The sequence below is a fragment of the Oncorhynchus kisutch genome, linkage group LG14, assembly GCF_002021735.2.
Source record: "Oncorhynchus kisutch isolate 150728-3 linkage group LG14, Okis_V2, whole genome shotgun sequence".
Taxonomy (NCBI): Eukaryota; Metazoa; Chordata; class Actinopteri; order Salmoniformes; family Salmonidae; genus Oncorhynchus; species Oncorhynchus kisutch.
Genome location: NC_034187.2, coordinates 136,134 through 156,136, shown reverse-complemented (window position 1 = coordinate 156,136; position 20,003 = coordinate 136,134). Strand labels below are relative to the sequence as shown.

The 20,003-nt window shown below is 44.3% G+C and overlaps 1 protein-coding gene across 3 annotated transcripts in view; it reads left to right on the top strand.

Moving 5' to 3' along the window:
• The window catches only part of asmt2 (acetylserotonin O-methyltransferase 2), a 75,861-nt gene that overhangs the window by 9,416 nt on the left and 46,442 nt on the right, over positions 1–20,003 (top strand). For all 3 annotated transcript variants that reach the window (XM_031787610.1, XM_031787611.1, XM_031787612.1), the window contains exons 2-3: positions 17,118–17,209; positions 17,409–17,583. In XM_031787610.1, the coding sequence (XP_031643470.1) occupies positions 17,129–17,209; positions 17,409–17,583 (256 nt within the window). In that variant the 5' untranslated portion in view covers positions 17,118–17,128. The remainder of the gene's footprint in view (positions 1–17,117; positions 17,210–17,408; positions 17,584–20,003) is intronic.

The following is a 20,003-nucleotide window of genomic DNA, read 5'->3' as shown; positions in this document are numbered from 1 at the left end:
GGTTCCCACAATAAGTTGATTTAATTTTGGCCTGTTCCTCCTGACAGAGCTGGTGCAACTGAGTCAGGTTTGTAGGCCTCCTTGCTCGCACACACTTTTTCAGTTCTGCCCACAAATCTTCTATAGGCTTGAGGTCAGGGCTTTGTGATGGCCACTCCAATACCTTGACTTTGTTGTCCTTAAGCCAATTTGCCACAACTTTGGAAGTATGCTTGGGGTCAGTGTACATTCGGAAGACCCATTTGCGGCCAAGCTTTAACTGATGGCTTGAGATGTTGCTTCAATTTATCCACATAATTTCCATCCTCATGATGCCATCTATTTTGTGAAGTGCACCAGTCCCTCCTGCAGCAAAGCACCCCCACAACATGATGCTGCCACCCCTGTGCTTCACGGTTGGGATGGTGTTCTTCAGCTTGCAAGCTTCCCCCATTTTCCTCCAAACATAACTCTATGGTCATTATGGCCAAACAGTTCTATTTTTGTTTCATCAGGACATTTCTCCAAAAAGTACGATCTTTGTCCCCAAAGTGCAGTTGCAAACCGTAGTCTGGCTTTTTATGGCGGTTTTGGAGCAGTGGCTTCTTCCTTGCTGAGCTGCCTTTCAAGTTATGTCGATTATAGGACTCGTTGTACTGTGGATATAGATACTTTTGTGCCTTTTTACTCCAGCATCTTCACAAGGTCCTTTGCTGTTATTCCGCACCAAAGTACATTCATCTCTAGGAGACAGAACGTGTCTTCTTCCTGAGCGGTATGACGGCTGCATGGTCCCATGGTGTTTATACTTGCGTACTATTGTTTGTACAGATGAACGTGGTACCATCAGGCATTTGGAAATTGCTCACAAGGATGAACCAGACTTGTAGAGGTCTACAATTCTTTTTCTGAGGTCTTGGCTGATTTATTTTGATTTTCCCATGATGTCATGCGAAGAGCCACTGAGTTGGAAGGTAGGCCTTGAAATACATCCACAGGTACACTTTCAATTGACTCAAATTATGTCAATTAGCCTATCAGAAGCTTCTAAAGCCATGACATAATTTTCTGGAATTTTCCAAGCTGTTTAAAGGCACAGTCAACTTAGTGTATGTAAACTTCTTACCCACTGGAATTGTGATACAGTGAATAATAAGTGAAATAATCTGTCTGTAAACAATTGTTGGAAAAATTACTTGTGTCATGCACAAAGTAGATGTCCTAACCGACTTGCCAAAACTATAGTTTGTTAACAAGAAATTTGTGAAGTGGTTGAAAAATTAGTTTTAATGACTCCAACCTAACACGGAACCCAAACCGGCTGCACGCGTGCGCCATCGTGTGCCATCGTGCATAAATATATTTTGTCCCCCCACACCAAATATGATCACAACACGCAGGTTAAAATATCAAAGGAAACTCTGGGGACAGGTCGAAAAGCATTAAACATTTATGGCAATTTAGCTAGCTAGCTTGCACTTGCAAGCTAATTTGTCCTATTTAGCTAGCTTACTGTTGCTAGCTATTTTGTCCTGGGATATAAACATTGAGTTGTTATTTTACCTGAAATGCACAAGGTCCTATACTCCGACAATTAATCCACACATAAAACGGTCAACTGAATCGTTTCTAGTCATCTCTCCTCCTTCCAGGCTTTTTCTTCTCTGGACTTTATATTGCGATTGGCAACTTTCATAAATTAGGTGCATTACCGCCACCAACCTCATCGTCTTTCAGTCACCCACGTGTCACCCCTGCTTCTATAAATCAGGAGATGGGAGAGGCAGGACTTGCTGTGCAATCCGAGTCACAAATAGAACTGACTTCTATTTTAGCCCTTGGCAACGCAGACGCTCGTTGGCGCAATAATTGAATAACATAGGTTTCAAATTTTATTTTGCGACGCGCACGCGACGCGAGCGGTGTAGTCAGCTTTTAAGTGTATGTTAACTTCTGACTTCAACTGTATATTTACACTGAGGTGCGCTTTGATAGATGGGTCGAGGATGGAAGACTGGTTTGCCCAGCAGAGATCGCCCTTGTCCTTTGTAGAATCTTTCTGGTCGTAGTGTTGTAGAGGGGATAAGTTGAATTACCTTCTTCTTAGGAGATTGCCTGTCCTTTCCTAGGCTACGTACTTTAAAAGCTGCAGCTGATAACTCGACGTCTAGGATGTATCACTTCTTTAGTGAATACAGGTTCAAAGTTCATACCAGGTTGCCATACTCAGCTCGTGCTGTATTCTGGCTGGTCTAGTTGAAATTCATCTTCCCAGCATGGTGATCGTCACCTCCACATTGAAATTAGCCCTTTTAAAAGCATGGACACCAGTCCTCACGTTGTCGGGAACTGAGGTTGATTTCCGTCAATGGGCTTTTGTATTGGTGGAGAGAAGGGTGTGTTTCATAGTTCTCAACCAATGTCTGTTTACTTGGGCGTGGCCACTGACTGAGCATAGTTTACTTATGAAAACAATTCTCTCATTTAGAAGCTAAAATGACATTTCATCTTTTCGCAAATAGTTTTATATTCAAACATTTAAATTGCGCAAAAATTTCATGTGAATCTGATAACTAGAGTCTGTAGACTTTCCAAGACACAATTCATATTGTCCTGTCATCAGTAATAATGTCCCAGACAACAACTGATCTGACATCATATACCAACGGATACTTTCAACTGGTTGGATTACAGAAATATTGTTCCATTCCCAACCTTTTGATGTTACTGTATTGCAAAGTCTCTGTGGTAACAACGGATTTTCAAAAGTACATTTTTGTAGAGTGGAGAGGGAAGGGGGAAAGGTATCTATGGGGGTCATAAACTGGTGTTGGGGAGAGGGAAAGGGGGTTTTATGACCCTCACCCAACAGGGCAAAGTCATGACACTAGCTAACTGGCTAGTTGATAGCAGGTGTTGACACAAACACTTAAAATAAAACAAAGGAAATCTTTGGAAACAGCAAGCCGAAGAAACAGGCCGAGGTGCATGAGGTATTTTCTATTTTTATTTATTTCACCTTTATTTAACCAGGTAGGCTAGTTGAGAACAAGTTCTCATTTGCAACTGCGACCTGGCCAAGATAAAGCATAGCAGTGTGAACAGACAACAGAGTTACACATGGACTAAACAATTAACAAGTCAATAACACATTAGAAAAAAAAGGGAGTCTATATACATTGTGTGCAAAAGGCATGAGGTAGGCGAATAATTACAATTTTGCAGATTAACACTGGAGTGATAAATGATCAGATGGTCATGTGCAGGTAGAGATATTGGTGTGCAAAAGAGCAGAAAAGTAAATGAATAAAAACAGTATGGGGATGAGGTAGGTAAAAATGGGTGGGCTATTTACCGATAGACTATGGGGCGGCAGCGTAGCCTAGTGGTTAGAGCGTTGGACTAGTAACCGGAAGGTTGCGAGTTCAAACCTCCGAGCTGACAAGTTACAAATCTGTCGTTCTGCCCCTGAACAGGCAGTTAACCCACTGTTCCCAGGCCGTCATTGAAAATAAGAATGTGTTCTTAACTGACTTGCCTGGTTAAAAGCTTAAAAACATTTTTTTTTAAACAGCTGCAGCGATCGGTTAGCTGCTCAGATAGCAGATGTTTGAAGTTGGTGAGGGAGATAAAAGTCTCCAACTTCAGCGATTTTTGCAATTCGTTCCAGTCACAGGCAGCAGAGAACTGGAACGAAAGGCGGCCAAATGAGGTGTCAGTGAGACCTGCTGGAGCGCGTGCTACGGGTGGGTGTTGCCATCGTGACCAGTGAACTGAGATAAGGTGGAGCTTTACCTAGCATGGACTTGTAGATGACCTGGAGCCAGTGGGTCTGGCAACGAATATGTAGCGAGGGCCAGCCGACTAGAGCATACAGGTCGCAGTGGTGGGTGGAATAAGGTGCTTTAGTGACAAAACGGATGGCACTGTGATAAACTGCATCCAGTTTGCTGAGTAGAGTGTTGGAAGCAATTTTGTAGATGACATCGCCAAAGTCGAGGATCGGTAGGATAGTCAGTTTTACTAGGGTAAGCTTGGCGGCGTGAGTGAAGGAGGCTTTGTTGCGGAATAGAAAGCCGACTCTAGATTGGATTTTCGATTGGAGATGTTTGATATGAGTCTGGAAGGAGAGTTTACAGTCTAGCCAGACACCTAGGTACTTATAGATGTCCACATATTCAAGGTCGGAACCATCCAGGGTGGTGATGCTAGTCAGGCGTGCGGGTGCAGGCAGCGAACGGTTGAAAAGCATGCATTTGGTTTTACTAGCATTTAAGAGCAGTTGGAGGCCACGGAAGGAGTGTTGTATGGCCTTGAAGCTCGTTTGGAGGTTAGATAGCACAGTGTCCAAGGACGGGCCGGAAGTATATAGAATGGTGTCGTCTGCGTAGATGTGGATCAGGGAATCGCCCGCAGCAAGAGCAACATCATTGATATATACAGAGAAAAGAGTCGGCCCGAGAATTGAACCCTGTGGCACCCCCATAGAGACTGCCAGAGGACCGGACAGCATGCCCTCCGATTTGACACACTGAACTCTGTCTGCAAAGTAGTTGGTGAACCAGGCAAGGCAGTCATCAGAAAAAGTGAGGCTACTGAGTCTGCCGATAAGAATATGGTGATTGACAGAGTCGAAAGCCTTGGCAAGGTCGATGAAGACGGCTGCACAGTACTGTCTTTTATCGATGGCAGTTATGATATCGTTTAGTACCTTGAGCGTGGCTGAGGTGCACCCGTGACCGGCTCGGAAACCACAGCGGAGAAAGTACGGTGGGATTCGAGATGGTCAGTGACCTGTTTGTTGACTTGGCTTTCGAAGACCTTAGATAGGCAAGGCAGGATGGATATAGGTCTGTAACAGTTTGGGTCCAGGGTGTTCCCCCTTTGAAGAGGGGGATGACTGCGGCAGCTTTCCAATCCTTGGGGATCTCAGACGATATGAAAGAGAGGTTGAACAGGCTGGTAATAGGGGTTGCGACAATGGCGGCGGATAGTTTCAGAAATAGAGGGTCCAGATTGTCAAGCCCAGCTGATTTGTACGGGTCCAGGTTTTGCAGCTCTTTCAGAACATCTGCTATCTGGATTTGGGTAAAGGAGAACCTGGAGAGGCTTGGGCGAGTAGCTGCGGGGGGGCAGAGCTGTTGGCCGAGGTTGGAGTAGCCAGGCGGAAGGCATGGCCAGCCGTTGAGAAATGCTTGTTGAAGTTTTCGATAATCATGGATTTATCGGTGGTGAACCAGTGTTACCTAGCCTCAGTGTAGTGGGGAGGAGGTGCTCTTGTTCTCCATGGACTTCACAGTGTCCCAGAACGCTGAGATCCTGGTTGAAGACAGCGGAGGTGTATTTGGAGGGCCAGTTGGTCAGGATGACGTCTATGAGGGTGCCCTTGTTTACAGATTTAGGGTTGTACCTGGTGGGTTCCTTGATGATTTGTGTGAGATTGAGGGCATCTAGCTTAGATTGTAGGACTGCCGGGGTGTTAAGCATATCCCAGTTTAGGTCACCTAACAGAACAAACTCTGAAGCTAGATGGGGGGCGATCAATTCACAAATGGTGTCCAGGGCACAGCTGGGAGCTGAGGGGGGTCGGTAGCAGGCGGCAACAGTGAGAGACTTATTTCTGGAGAGAGTTATTTTCAAAATTAGTAGTTCGAACTGTTTGGGTATGGACCTGGAAAGTATGACATTACTTTGCAGGCTCTCTCTGCAGTAGACTGCAACTCCTCCCCCTTTGGCAGTTCTATCTTGACGGAGAATGTTATAGTTGGGTATGGAAATCTCAGAATTTTTGGTGGCCTTCCTGAGCCAGGATTCAGACACGGCAAGGACATCAGGGTTAGCAGAGTGTGCTAAAGCAGTGAGTAAAACAAACTTAGGGAGGAGGCTTCTGATGTTGACATGCATGAAACCAAGGCTTTTTCGATCACAGAAGTCAACAAATGAGGGTGCCTGGGGACATGCAGGGCCTGGGTTTACCTCCACATCACCCGCGGAACAGAGGAGGAGTAGTATGAGGGTGCGGCTAAAGGCTATCAAAACTGGTCGCCTAGAGCGTTGGGGACAGAATAAAAGGAGCAGATTTCTGGGCATGGTAGAATATATTCAGGGCATAATGCGCAGACAGGGGTATGGTGGGGTGCGGGTACAGCGGAGGTAAGCCCAGGCACTGGGTGATGATGAGAGAGGTTGTATCTCTGGACATGCTGGTTGTAATGGGTGAGGTCACCGCATGTGTGGGAGGTATCAGGGGTATGAAGAGTGGAACTAGGGGCTCCATTGTAAACTAAAACAATGATAACTAACCTGAACAACAGTATACAAGGCATATTGACATTTGAGAGAGACATACAGCGAAGCATACAGTAATCACAGGTGTTGAATTGGGAGAGCTAGCTAAAACAGTAGCTAAAACAGTAGGTGAGACAACAACAGCTAATCAGCTAGCACAACAATAGCAGGTAAAATGGCGTTGACTAGGCAGGGAGGGTCGGATTAACTACACACAGAGCCTGATTGCGGCTGGGGCCGACAGATAAAACATAAACAAGCAGAATAGAGTACCGTGATTAATGGACAGTCCAGCATGCATCAGCTATGTAGCCAAGTGATCAGTGTCCAGGGGGCAGCGGTAGATGGGGCAGGGAAGCTAGACTGGCGAGTATTATTCAGGTTAAAAAAGCTGTGCAGAAGGTAAAAGCTGCTAGCAGTGGCTAATGTTAGAAATTGGATATGTAGACGGGCGAGTCGGTCAAGGATCGATTCAGACAAGGTGGTAAATTGTATGACAAGCTACAGTTTATTCAGAGTGAAGATATCTAGAACAGCGTAATTACGGCTCTCCCGCTGGTTCGTACGGAACTGCTGACAAAGAGGCCGATACAATCAGTACACCACTTATATATAGAACAGAAAGTAGGTTGATTCTGGAAGATCGGATCTTTGGATTGGTTCAGCTGGGGTGTAGTCTGTAGTCTTCCGCCATTGGCTCAGTTGTCTGTCCGTCATCGTAGAATCCTCTTCGGGCATACAATGTTCAGCTACAACGGAGATTATGTGTGTGCGCGCTGGTTTTGGCAATTAGTGTAATGCGGGAGCTATCCTGTAGGGGACCCCAAAGGCTCTACTTTGAGTTGTAGCCCTTTATTAACAATAGTTTGGTCACCTGCATAAGAAATAGCATTTCTCTACAAAACCCTCTCTTCACGTCTCACCAGAGACGTGACACAACCTAACTGGATCCAGACACAAAGAGAAACTTCTCCCAAGGGGACTATGAAATAAGGCACGGTATTAAACAGAAATAGATATATATGTATTACATCATGTTCTCCATTCAATCCCACTATGTACTAAGTTGGCTACCAGCCACCTAGGAACTTACAACCCTCATTTAACAGAGCGGAGAACAACAGCTCAAAATAAAAGTAAAATGCTTGTCTACATAAGCCAACTTTTTCCCGCAGGAAAAAGTTGTGATTCCCTCTCTTCACATCTCCAAAGAGATGTGACTTAAACTAGGCAAGTCAGGCGGAATGATCCACTTGCATAACACATACATACATCCCCATAAGGCAACAGCAGATATAATGTAAACCTAATAGTCACTCTCCTCCTCATCCTCGAATTCAAGTAGGTCTTTATCCAGCAGAGGAAACATCTGGGAGGGGGAGGAAGGGTCAATAGCTCTAGAGATAACCCTAGTGGCAAGGGAACGGATGCATGGAATGCAACAGCATCCACAGAGAACTAAAATGGCAGCGAACACCGAAATGGATACCAAAATGGAGGACACCAGGGTTTTATATTTACCAAACGCACTCATCCAGGAGTCCCACATCGAGGTATCCATCCCAGAATGAGATTTCATTTTACCATTAAGCGTCCGCAGACCTTCCAGAGCTACGGTCAAGCTACCATCGGAGGCTGTGTTATTAGGGATGAAAGTACAACACTGGTCACCAAACATAGAGCAAACTCCACCTTTCTCCGCCAGTAGCATATCCACTGCAATGCGATTCTGGAATGTCATAAGTGAAGTTGCAGCCAGGCTCTCATGCTCCATACCGTTATCTCGCACCTGGCTCCTGTTATCTAACAAAAAAAACGCTTGTTCTCGCAGCCCCACGCTCTGAATGTGCCCTCCCTTCTGTATTTTTTCCAGCATGAGAAAGTCCCCTGGCCCTGACACTTTTAACAATGTTTCAAGTCAACTATGTTGCATAACACTTGCATACATCAACACAAGCCAACAGCAGATAATATTCAATCATATATATGGTAATGGCTATAATGTAAAACACAGGATCCAATAATCCCTCTTTTTCACACCCCCAAGGGTGTGAACAAAAATTCAGCAATGAATCATATAACAGTCACAGAGTTTAAAATACCTTCATGTCAAAAGAGAACAGCTCATTCAAAAACAGAACAAAAGAAAATGGTGTGAAATTTAAGTCCCCCTTTTGACACCCACAAGGGTGTCACTTAGCAAAAACAGGATAACACTTTATTGTTTATTGTCATGTAAGATACAGGATAAAACTTTGGTCATGGAAAACAGAGTAAAGCAAAGCAAAGCATTATTATAAACCATCTGGTCCTCTCAGCTACTCCTATCCTGCACCAGTTGGGCTTCATGCCACCCAGGGACTCGAAACCTTCACAACAGGGAGAACAAACATACTGGAAAGAAAACCCATCATAAAGATGTATAACAAGGAACTGTGGTGGTGTAAGATTTATTCTACTACCTCACCCACAGCATACCATGGGTCATCCTCAGTCAGTCTCATCCTCCCCTGAAAGCATGCTTCAGTATCAGCATCTCCAACTGGAGCATCACGCAAAGGCATCATCATGCCTGAAGCCTTCACCACATCTGTAACAGACTTCTTGAAACACGGTATGATGCAAGCAGCACACCACATCAAATAACAAAAATAGAAAAATTAGGGTCAGAAATCCAGTAACCACCATTCTAGTGTACAAAACCAGGCTCCCACTCAAGAGAACAGGCCAGACTCCTCCACCCCCGCCATGGTCCTCATCTCAGCAGATAGTGCATCAAGCCCACTAAGGGCCTTAGATATACTACCATCTGGACTGGTGTTATTAGGAATATACGTGCAACATTGTTCACCGAACATCTTGCATACGCCCCCCTGACTGGCAAGAAGCATATCCAAAGCAAGTCTATTCTGTCTGGCAACCCTAGATGTGGCCTCAAACTGTTCAGACATACCAGTGAGTGCATCACGGGGGTAATTAACAAAACGCTGTTGATCATAGTAGATGTAATGAATCCATGCAGTCTGTCTTGCATCCACTATGGCTGGACCTATAATCCATCATTCCTGCCCAAGGCCTGAAGCTCATGAGGAACCCCCACCGGCACTCCCAACAGGTTAGTGTGTATGTCAACTACATCCTCTGTCCATGGAGCACTACTTCTATGTGTCCCATGGGATGGAATGTTTTCAGGTCCCCTGGATACAGAACCCAACAGCTGTTCAGCAGTAACATCAACAATGGTCAGTGGAATTATCAAACTGGTCAGAGCACACGTACCTTGCCAGTCTCCTCTAAGAATGGGTCTCAGCACTCTTTTGGGTCCACAGATCCACCACACATCAGCCAGACCACTAGTTTGGTTTAGGCCTGTAACTGGCCAAGTGGAATTAATGGTTAGGTTACTACTGCAATCAGCTTCAGGCAATCTCCCATAATCAATGCCATTACCTGTACCCGTGATGCAACTGTAATTGCCCCCATATGCCTCAACACCCCAAGGGGCCCGATGAGGAGGTACTGTAGGAAACACAAGGCTCAAAGAGGAACAGAGAGTTGAATTGGCCTCAACCAGGTAAAAACCCCTCTTATTTATTTTTTAAACAGTATTACCCATGACCACAAATGTATTATTCAAATGGCACCCCCTTGTGGCTGATCAGACCACCCGAGAGAGCCATGAAATCCGGTCACGGGTTACACCATCCCCCCACATTCGTGTTCCATACCATATTAGACATATTAAAGAACCCTTTATCCTTAAAATAAAATAAAAATCACTTGTGTAATTAAAACTCATAAAATAAAAAACTCATAAAGGTTCCATATGTGAGCGTGCCTCTTTAAAATATCATGTCTCTGGGAACATGGAAATCCCCTTAACCTAAACATTTACTACAAAAACAAAACCTAATAATTATGATAATCCCCTCAAACTCAAATAATTTGTCTCGATGTTTCATGTCTTATTCGTGTTTCTCCAAATTGTCTCCCCAAAATACTTCTTAAATACGCAGCCATTAGACAGACACACACAACTGTGATAAATGTGCACTGTCCCTTTAACATAAAAACCTCAGCCTGCAATCCACTCTGCGGGCCTTTCATTGTTCTCCATAATGAAAACAGATTCTAATGTTAGTATACCTTGACCTCCTGTTTAATTTCAATGATGTTATCTGAACAATCAAACCAAAATCAATACCCGGGAAGTACTTGTGTAAATGAATTAAAATAACTAAATAAATCTACCTTATTTCTCAGCATTTGGTTAGAACACCACTCCCGTCTTACATCGACCACACCCTTCGCCCCGTACCTAGTGTACAGCTTATCTATTACTCAGTGGCTCAATCAATGTTTAACGTAAGTATGTTCAGATGTTGATTATGTAATTCTACAACATTAGTATAGTTCAAATCCGCAAAAAGAATTTTGCGTTAATAGAGTTTAACACTTTTTCCAACAGTCATGCACCCCCCTCAATATTCTATGATATAACTCTCATCAGCAAGCCTGCGACTTTTTCAACATTCTCACCGGTTCCAGCTCCAACTGAAATACCTAATGTACCACACTCGCTTTGTCCTCGACCTCATTCATATCGATATTAGTCCCCGACTGAATATCAAGCGTGTTTCATGCACAGGATTTGATTCTCACAAATCTTCATTTACGCCAGTAAGCAGACCAGTGGGAGATGCAATGGCCCCGCCTTCTGTTCATTCTCTGTTTGGTCCCTTGGTTCTTAAATACATGGCTTTTATTTCTTTCAACTTCTTTGTCTCTGGCCTCCTGCTACGTCCCTCTCAACTCACATTCCATTGTTTTCAGCTGGGCCCCTGTTGGCGCCCCCCCCCTAGATAACCTGCTTGTGTCCATCTTAACTTCAATCCCTCCCAAACTTTCTTTATAGGCGTCCATCGTTCCTTTCCCCCTGATCTATATTCAATTTTTTGTTCTAGGAACTCATTAAACCTCAGCTTTGGAGTATTGGGGGTCGCCATTGTGAATTTGCTTTAAACGTAATTTAATTTAATTCAATCGGAATTTAATCGTAGTTTTAATCGAAATTCTCTCCTTCTATCTGAATATAGTTAGCATATACTTCGCCCGACGTTGATTAATACCCACGATGTATTCGAAGAGACACTGCTGCTCGTACTCTGCCTTATCTCAGAGCTTCTCCTTCGTATATTCAGGTTGAGAAAAAACGCATGGGCTGGTATAGCATTTGTGGAGCGCACAACCAAGGGATCTATTCGACTATTTAGTCTCAATATTTAAATATTATTTCAATTATACATCAGTCATTTCGTTCCTGATTATACATTTATACATGTACCTATTAACATAGGTACATACAATATAGAAGTTTCGGATTTATCCAATATCCCTTATTATAATTCTATCTCTCTCCCTCTATCTAACCACCAACAATCTTAATGGAAACAATTACAACCACATTGCATTTTAACATAACATAAACAGTTACAAATAGACAAAACAAGACAAAACAACACGTTATATCCCTTACCCCTGAAAGCCGATCCTTATCAGTGAATTTATATCAGACTGAGCCGTACCGGGTCACGGGATAAAATTACAATTTATCCCCTCGGCGCCAGATTTAATGAATAGTAATTAACTACCCCCTTACTGATCTCTATTCCCGACCCCTATCGGAACTATCCAGACAAAACAGTGATCACTCATCATTGAAAGCTAGCAGACTGTGCTGACCGGGTCACGGGTCCCAAAATTACAATTTGTCCCCTCGGCGCCAGATTTAATGAATAGTAATTAGCTATCCCCTTACTGATATCTCATCAATGATTTATATCACACCGGCCGTCGCCGGTTCGTTACTACATATGTTCACATACACTGTTATTTCGACTCGTCAGCAAATTATTAATTTACACAAGAATTCATACTTACTCGGAAAAACTGATCAAAATTTGGACAGACTATACGACAATATGCAAAGTTTGATTTAACAGGCTTTTGCTTACCTTATTTTTTATGGTGCACCTTGAAATCAGTTTTCCGAGTTGAGCAGAATTGTTGTCCTCCCCCGAAAGTCTTCACCCGTCTTTTTTAATTTTTTTAAATTTTGAACCGTCCCCACACCCAAATCAACTCACTTCGACTGGATCGTTAGTAAACCATCCTCTGCTACCATTTCTGTTAGAAATTGGATATGTAGACGGGCGAGTCGGTCAAGGATCGATTCAGACAAGGTGGTAAATTGTACGACAAGCTGCAGTTTATTCAGAGTGAACATATCTAGAACAGCGTAATTACGGCTCTCCCGCTGGTTCGTACGGAACTGCTGACAAAGAGGCCGATACAATCAGTACACCACTTATATATAGAACAGAAAGTAGGTTGATTCTGGAAGATCGGATCTTTGGACTGGTTCAGCTGGGGTGTAGTCTGTAGTCTTCCGTCATTGGCTCAGTTGTCTGTCCGTCATCGTAGAATCCTCTTCGGGCATACAATGTTCAGCTACAACGGAGATTATGTGTGTGCGTGCTGGTTTTGGCAATTAGTGTAATGCGGGAGCTATCCTGTAGGGGACCCCACAGGCTCTACTTTGAGTTGTAGCCCTTTATTAACAATAGTTTGGTCACCTGCATAAGAAATAGCATTTCTCTACACTAACAATGACTAAATAGCTTGTAGCTAGTTAGCTGGTTAGCTTCTGGAGGTTCTTGAATGTGTTCTAAAAATTTAAAATAATAGCGATTCCGTATCACATTGGGTGAGGCAGGTATCTGAGTTTGTGACAGGAAATGATGTATCAGGACCTTACTGAGTAAAGTATTTGTCATCGTCACTACTTAACACAGTCAAAAAGTCATTATTTCTTAACCCTGTCCATTTCCATAATTCCTCTTTTTTAAATGTGATTTTAAACCTAACCCAAACTAATGAAGGCCAAGTTTGATGTGTTGGTCCACCAGACCTTCCACGCATTTGGGCGGAAGTGTCTGAGAACGTGATTACTTGTACAGTATATTCAGCAAGTTTTCAGACCCCTTGAATTTTTACAAATTTTGTTACGTTACAGCCTTTATTACAATACCCTATAATGACAAAGCGAAAACAGGTTTTTAGAATATTACGTACTTATTTACGTAAGTATTCAGACCGTTTGCTATGAGACTTGAAATTGAGCTCAGGTGCATCCTGTTTCCATTGGTCATCCTTGAGATGTTTCTACAACTTGATTGGAGTCCACCTGTGATAAATTACATTGATTGGACATGATTTGGAAAGGCACGCACCTGTCTATATAAGGTCCCACAGTTGAAAGTGCATGTCGGAGCAAAAACCAAGCCAAGACGTTGAAGGAATTGCCCGTCGAGCTCTGAGACAGGATTGCGTTGAGGCACAGATCTGGGGAAGGGTACTAAAAATCTTCTGCAGCATTGAAAGTCCACAAGAACACAGTGGCCTCCATCATTCTTAAATGGAGAAGTTTGGAACCACCAAGACTCTTCCTAGAGCTGGCTTCCCGGCCAAACTGAGCAATCGGGGGAGAAGGGCCTTGGTCAGGGAGGGGACCAAGAACCTGATGGTCACTCTGACAGAGTTCCAGAGTTCCTCTGTGGAGATGGAAGAAACTTCTAGAAGGACAACCATCTCTGCAGCACTCCACCAATCAGGCCTTTATAGTAGAGTGGCCAGACGGAAGCCACTCCTCAGTAAAATGCACATGACAGCCCGCTTGGAGTTTGCCAAAGACACCTAAAGCACTCTGACCATGAGAATCAAGACTCTCTTGTCTGATGAAACCAAGATTGAAAACCCAGACTTGAACCCGATTGAACATCTCAGGAGTGACCTGAAAATTGCTGAGCAGCAATGCTCCCCATCCAACCTGAAAGAGCTTGAGAGGATCTGCAGAGAAGAATGGGAGAAACTCCCCAAATACAGGTGTGCCAAGCTTATAGCGTCATACCCAAGAAGACTCAAGGCTGTAATCGCTGCCAAAGGTGCTTCAACAGAGTACTGAGTAAAGGGTCTGAATACTTAAGTAAATGTGATATTTAATATTTTTGAAATGTTTATACGTTTTTTTTCGTCATTATTGGATATTGTGTGTAGATTGATGAGGGAGAAAAACAATTTAATACATTTTAGAATAAGGCTGTAACGTAACAAAATATGGATAAAGTCAAGGGGTTTGAATACTTTCCAAATGCACTGTAAACAGTTTCAAACTCTTTTGACAAGAAGTAATGTCTTGGATGGTTGGTGGGCTGACTGTTGTGAGCTTGAACCGGTGGCCGAGAGGTCACTGGTTCGGGTCCCCGATTCGACTGGGTGGGGGATCTGTACTTGTGATGCCTTTCTCTCTCCTGTCCCCCACTGTGATGCCCTTCTCTCTCCTCTCCCCCACTGTGATGCCTTTCTCTCCCCCCCACTGTGATGCCTTTCTCTCTCCCCCACTGTGATGACTTTCTCTCTCCTCTCCCCCACTGTGATGCCTTTCTCTCTCCTGTCCCCCACTGTGATGCCTTTCTCTCTCCTGTCCTCCACTGTGATGCCTTTCTCTCTCCCCCACTGTGATGACTTTCTCTCTCCCCCACTGTGATGCCTTTCTCTCCCCCCCACTGTGATGCCTTTCTCTCTCCCCCACTGTGATGCCTTTCTCTCTCCCCCACTGTGATGACTTTCTCTCTCCTCTCCCCCACTGTGATGCCTTTCTCTTTCCTGTCCCCCACTGTGATGCCTTTCTCTCTCCTGTCCTCCACTGTGATGACTTTCTCTCTCCCCCACTGTGATGACTTTCTCTCTCCCCCACTGTGATGCCTTTCTCTCCCCCCCACTGTGATGCCTTTCTCTCTCCTCCCCCCCACTGTGATGCCTTTCTCCCCCCCCCCCCCCCCCACTGTGATGCCTTTCTCTCTCCTCCACTGTGATGCCTTTCTCTCTCCTCCACTGTGATGCCTTTCTCTCTCCTCCACTGTGATGCCTTTCTCTCTCCTCCACTGTGATGCCTTTCTCTCTCCTCCACTGTGATGCCTTTCTCTCTCCTCCACTGTGATGCCTTTCTCTCTCCTCCACTGTGATGCCTTTCTCTCTCCTCCACTGTGATGCCTTTCTCTCTCCTCCACTGTGATGCCTTTCTCTCTCCTCCACTGTGATGCCTTTCTCTCTCCTCCACTGTGATGCCTTTCTCTCTCCTCCACTGTGATGCCTTTCTCTCTCCTCCACTGTGATGCCTTTCTCTCTCCTATCTCCCACTGTAGCGGTATTTATTCGAGAGGGGTAAAGAATGATTTTATTCGGGCGCCAGGCAGGTATTAACCATGCCGAAAGGAAAAGAGTAGAATAGAGAGAATACCACTACCAGACCCACACACATCAGCAGAAGAGACTGCCTAGAGTGTATCCTGTTTACCAGATAGCCAGTGGAGAGAAAAAAAGAATACACACCATATAAAACCCACATCACAGCACAGGGGTAACCCCAACAAGAATACCTCATACAATAATAATAATACTAATAATGGCAGAGCAATTTAACAGCAACTTCATACAAGAAAGAACCCAGTCATCAACATAGGATTTGCAATAATATGTATTATCGTCCAGTGGAGGAGTGCAGAGGGTATGAATGTGCGGTGTTCATAGACACAACAAAGGCCTTAAAAATGTCCACAATCTTCTCGGCCACATGTCATTAGTACACCTCAATACAGTTCACATAACAATGCATAACTTGCAAGCAACCTCCCTTTTAACTAAAATGTCCACCCATTTTATAGTCCAGCTCTAATGAACTTCAATGGGAAGTGCATTGGAAAAATAGAGAGTCTGTTGCAGGGTAAAGCACTGGAACGATAGAGGGAAGAGAAAAAGAGAAAGAGAACAAGAGGGATCTTAGCTGTGGTCTTCAGGCGTGCCAGTGTACTGTCTGACTGTCCGATGGTTTGTTGGTTTGTATGTTAAAGCTTCGCAACAATGTTGCTACTAATCCATGCGATCCATAACAGGCGCGGTCCCAAACGAAAACAACCACGACCTAGAGCGATTACACCGATGATTGAGTTAAATACTTTATAAACTACACACGCTGAAAACAAACAAAACTTCCGCAGCACAGCCCACACAATCAAACTGTCGTGCCACCCAAGAGCTCCTCCACAAAGAGCTGAATGAGCTCTCTTTATTTCCTCCTCCCTTACTGCTCATGCGCTCTTAAAGTGGCAGTGCACAGTGAAGGCTCCGTGCAGATTTCGCCACATCACTATGATGCCTTTCTCTCTCCCCCACTATGATGTATTTCTCTCTCCTGTCCCCCACTATAATGCCCTTCTCTCTCCTGTCCCCCACTATGATGCCTTTCTCTTTCCTGTCCCCCACTGTGATGTCCTTCTCTTTCCTGTCCCCCACTGTGATGCCTTTCTCTCTCCTGTCTCCCACTGTGATGCCTTTCTCTCTCCTGTGCCCCACTGTGATGCCTTTCTCTCTCCTGTCCCCCACTGTAATGCCCTTCTCTCTCCTATCTCCCACTTATCTCCCACTGTGATGCCTTTCTCTCTCCTATCTCCCACTGTGATGCCTTTCTCTCTCATATCTCCCACTGTGATGCCTTTCTCTCTCCCCCACTGTGATGCCTTTCTCTCTCCCCCACTGTGATGTCTTTCTCTCTCCCCCACTGTGATGCCTTTCTCTCTCCTATCCCCCACTGTGATGCCTTTCTCTCTCCCCCACTGTGATGCCTTTCTCTCTCCTATCCCCCACTGTGATGCTTTTCTCTCTCCTATCCCCCACTGTGATGCCTGTCTCTCTCATGTCCCCCTCCATCCCACTCTCATCTCCTCCCCCATCAGGACTCAATATCATGGCAGAACGTCTGTCCCAGAGCGAACTGGACTACCCCTTTAAACTGCTGGAGTATTTCAATGGATTCAGAGTCTCAAAGGTTGGACTTTATAATATTTCTTTATCATGTAGATTGACATCCCCTGACCTATGGTACAAAACCACTGGAAATATTTACAACGTAATGTACAGATATGTAGTTTAGATCTGACAAAATGACATTATGTAAACACCAAAAGATGCTGTCAGACTGCAAGAGTCCTCTGAACCCTTACCCTGACTGTTGCCCCTCCTATCAGGTTATCTTCTCAGCCTGTGAGTTGGGGGTGTTTGACCTCCTGCTGTTGTCCCAGAAGCCTCTGTCTGCGGAGCTCGTGGCCCAGGAGCTGGGCGCCAGCGTGGACGGAATTGAACGCCTTCTGGACGTACTGGTGGGAGTCGACATCCTGGAGGTGGAGCAGATAGACGGGACAGGTGAACCGCTTACACTTTACCACTAACACAGACACGCATACATAACATTCACACTATACAATCACATTTAATCAATCAATCAATCAAATGTATTTTATGAAGCCCTTTTTACATCAGCAGATGTCACAAAGTGCTGTACAGAAACCCAGCCTAAAACCCCAAACAGCAAGCAATGCAGGTGTAGAAGCACTGCGGCTAGGAAAAACTCCCTAGAAAGGCAGGAACCTAGGAGCCAGGCTCTGAGGGGTGGCCAGCCATCTTGTAGCTCTGCTGGGTGGAGATTATAAGAGTACATGGCCATTAACCTGTCTCAGACTGGGGTACCGCTACCGCAACAGCCAGTGACAGTGCAGGGCGCCAAATTCAAAACAACAAAAATCTCATAATTAAAATTCCTCAAACATACAAGTATTTTACACCATTTTAAAGATAGAATTCTCGTTAATCCAGCCACACTGTCTTATTTCAAAAAGGATTTACAGCGAAAGCACCACAAACGATTATGTTAGGTCACCACCAAGCCACAGAAACACACAGCCATTTTTTCCAGCCAAAGAGAGGAGTCACAAAAAGCTGAAAAAAGAGATAAAATTAATCACTAACCTTTGATGATCTTCATCAGATGATAGAGAGCCACATCAATTTACAGAAATACTCATAATAAACATTGATAAAGATACGACTATTATACATGGAACTTTAGATAAACTTCTCCTTAATGCAACCGCTGTGTCAGATTTCAAAAAAACTTTGGAGAAAGCAAACCATGCAATAATCTGAGTACAGCCTTTAGACAACAAAGCAGCCAAAAAGATACCCACCATATTGGGTAGTCAACATTACTCAGAAATAGCATTTTAAATATTCACTTATCTTTGATGATCTTCATCAGAATGCACTCCCAGGAATCCCAGTTCCACCATAAATGTTTGATTTGTTCAATAATGTCCATCAGTTATGTCCAAATATCTTATTTTGTTAGGGCATTTGGTAAACAAATCCAAAAGCGCGTTCATGTTGCGCCGAACATCGGACGAAAAGTTCAAAAGGTTCCGTTACAGTCCGTAGAAACATGCCAAACTAAGTATGGAATCAATCTTTAGGATGTTTTTAACATAAAACTTAATTCATGTTCCAACCGGACAATTCCTTTGTCTGTACAAATGAAGTGGAACGTAGCTACCTTCCACGTGAGCGCGCCAGACTGAGGCTGTGGCACTCTGCCAGACGTTCACTCAAAGAGCTCTTATGAGCCCCTCCTTTAGAGTAGAATCCTCAAAACAGGTTCTAAATACTGTTGACATCTAGTGGAAGCCTTGGAAAGTGAAACATAACTAATGTCACCCTGTATCTTCAATCTTCAATGGGCTGAGTTGAAAAACTACAAACCTCAGATTTTGCCTTCCATATGAGTTCTGTTATACTCACAGACATCATTCAAACAGTTTTAGAAACTTCAGAGTGTATCCGAATTTACAAATTATATGCATATTATAGCTTTTACGGCTGAGTAGCAGGAGGCTTAATTTGGGCACGTTTTTCATACAAGCTACCCAATACTGCCCCCTACCCCAAAGAAGTTAACGCCAGATTTTCTTCAAGATGTTCAAACGTTCATTGATTACCTGCAGGGTTGTAGACGGTGCAACAGGTCAGTACCTCGGAGTAAATGTCAGCATTCAGAGGTTGAGACCGCAGGTGCGGTTGAGAGAGCGAGCGAGAGAGTCGAAAACAGCAGTTCCGGGACAAGGTAGCACATCCGGTGAACAGGTCAGAGTTCCATAGCCGCAGGCAGAACAGTTGAAACTGGAGCAGCAGCACGACCACAGGGACAGCTAGGAGTTATTAGGCCAAGTTGTCAAGAGGCATGGACCTCGGGCTCAGGTCCTCTGGGAGGGTGAGAGGAAGATATAGGATATAACCCCACCCACTTTGCCAAAGTACAGCCCCCACACCTCTAGAGGGATATCAACAGACCACCAACTTACTACCCTGAGACAAGGCTGAGTATAGTCCCCACACCACTAGAGGGATATCAACAGTCCAACCTACTACCCTGAGACAAGGCTGAGTATAGTCACCGCACCACTAGAGGGATATCAACAGTCAAACTTACTAACCTGAGACAAGCTGAGTATAGCCCACGAAAATCTCCACCGCACAAACCCGAGGGGGCGCAAAACTAAATTGGAGAGATAGGTAGCAGCGAGCCCATGTAATGCTTTGTAGGTTAGCTGTAAATCAGCCCTAGCCTTAACAGGAAGTCAGTGTAGAGAGGCTAGCACTGGAGTAATATGATCAAATTTTAGCAGCCGTATTTAGCACTAACTGAAGTGTATTTAGTACTTTATCCGGGTAGCCGGAGAGTAGAGCATTGCAGTAGTCTGATCTAGAAGTGACAAAAGCATGGATTAGTTTTT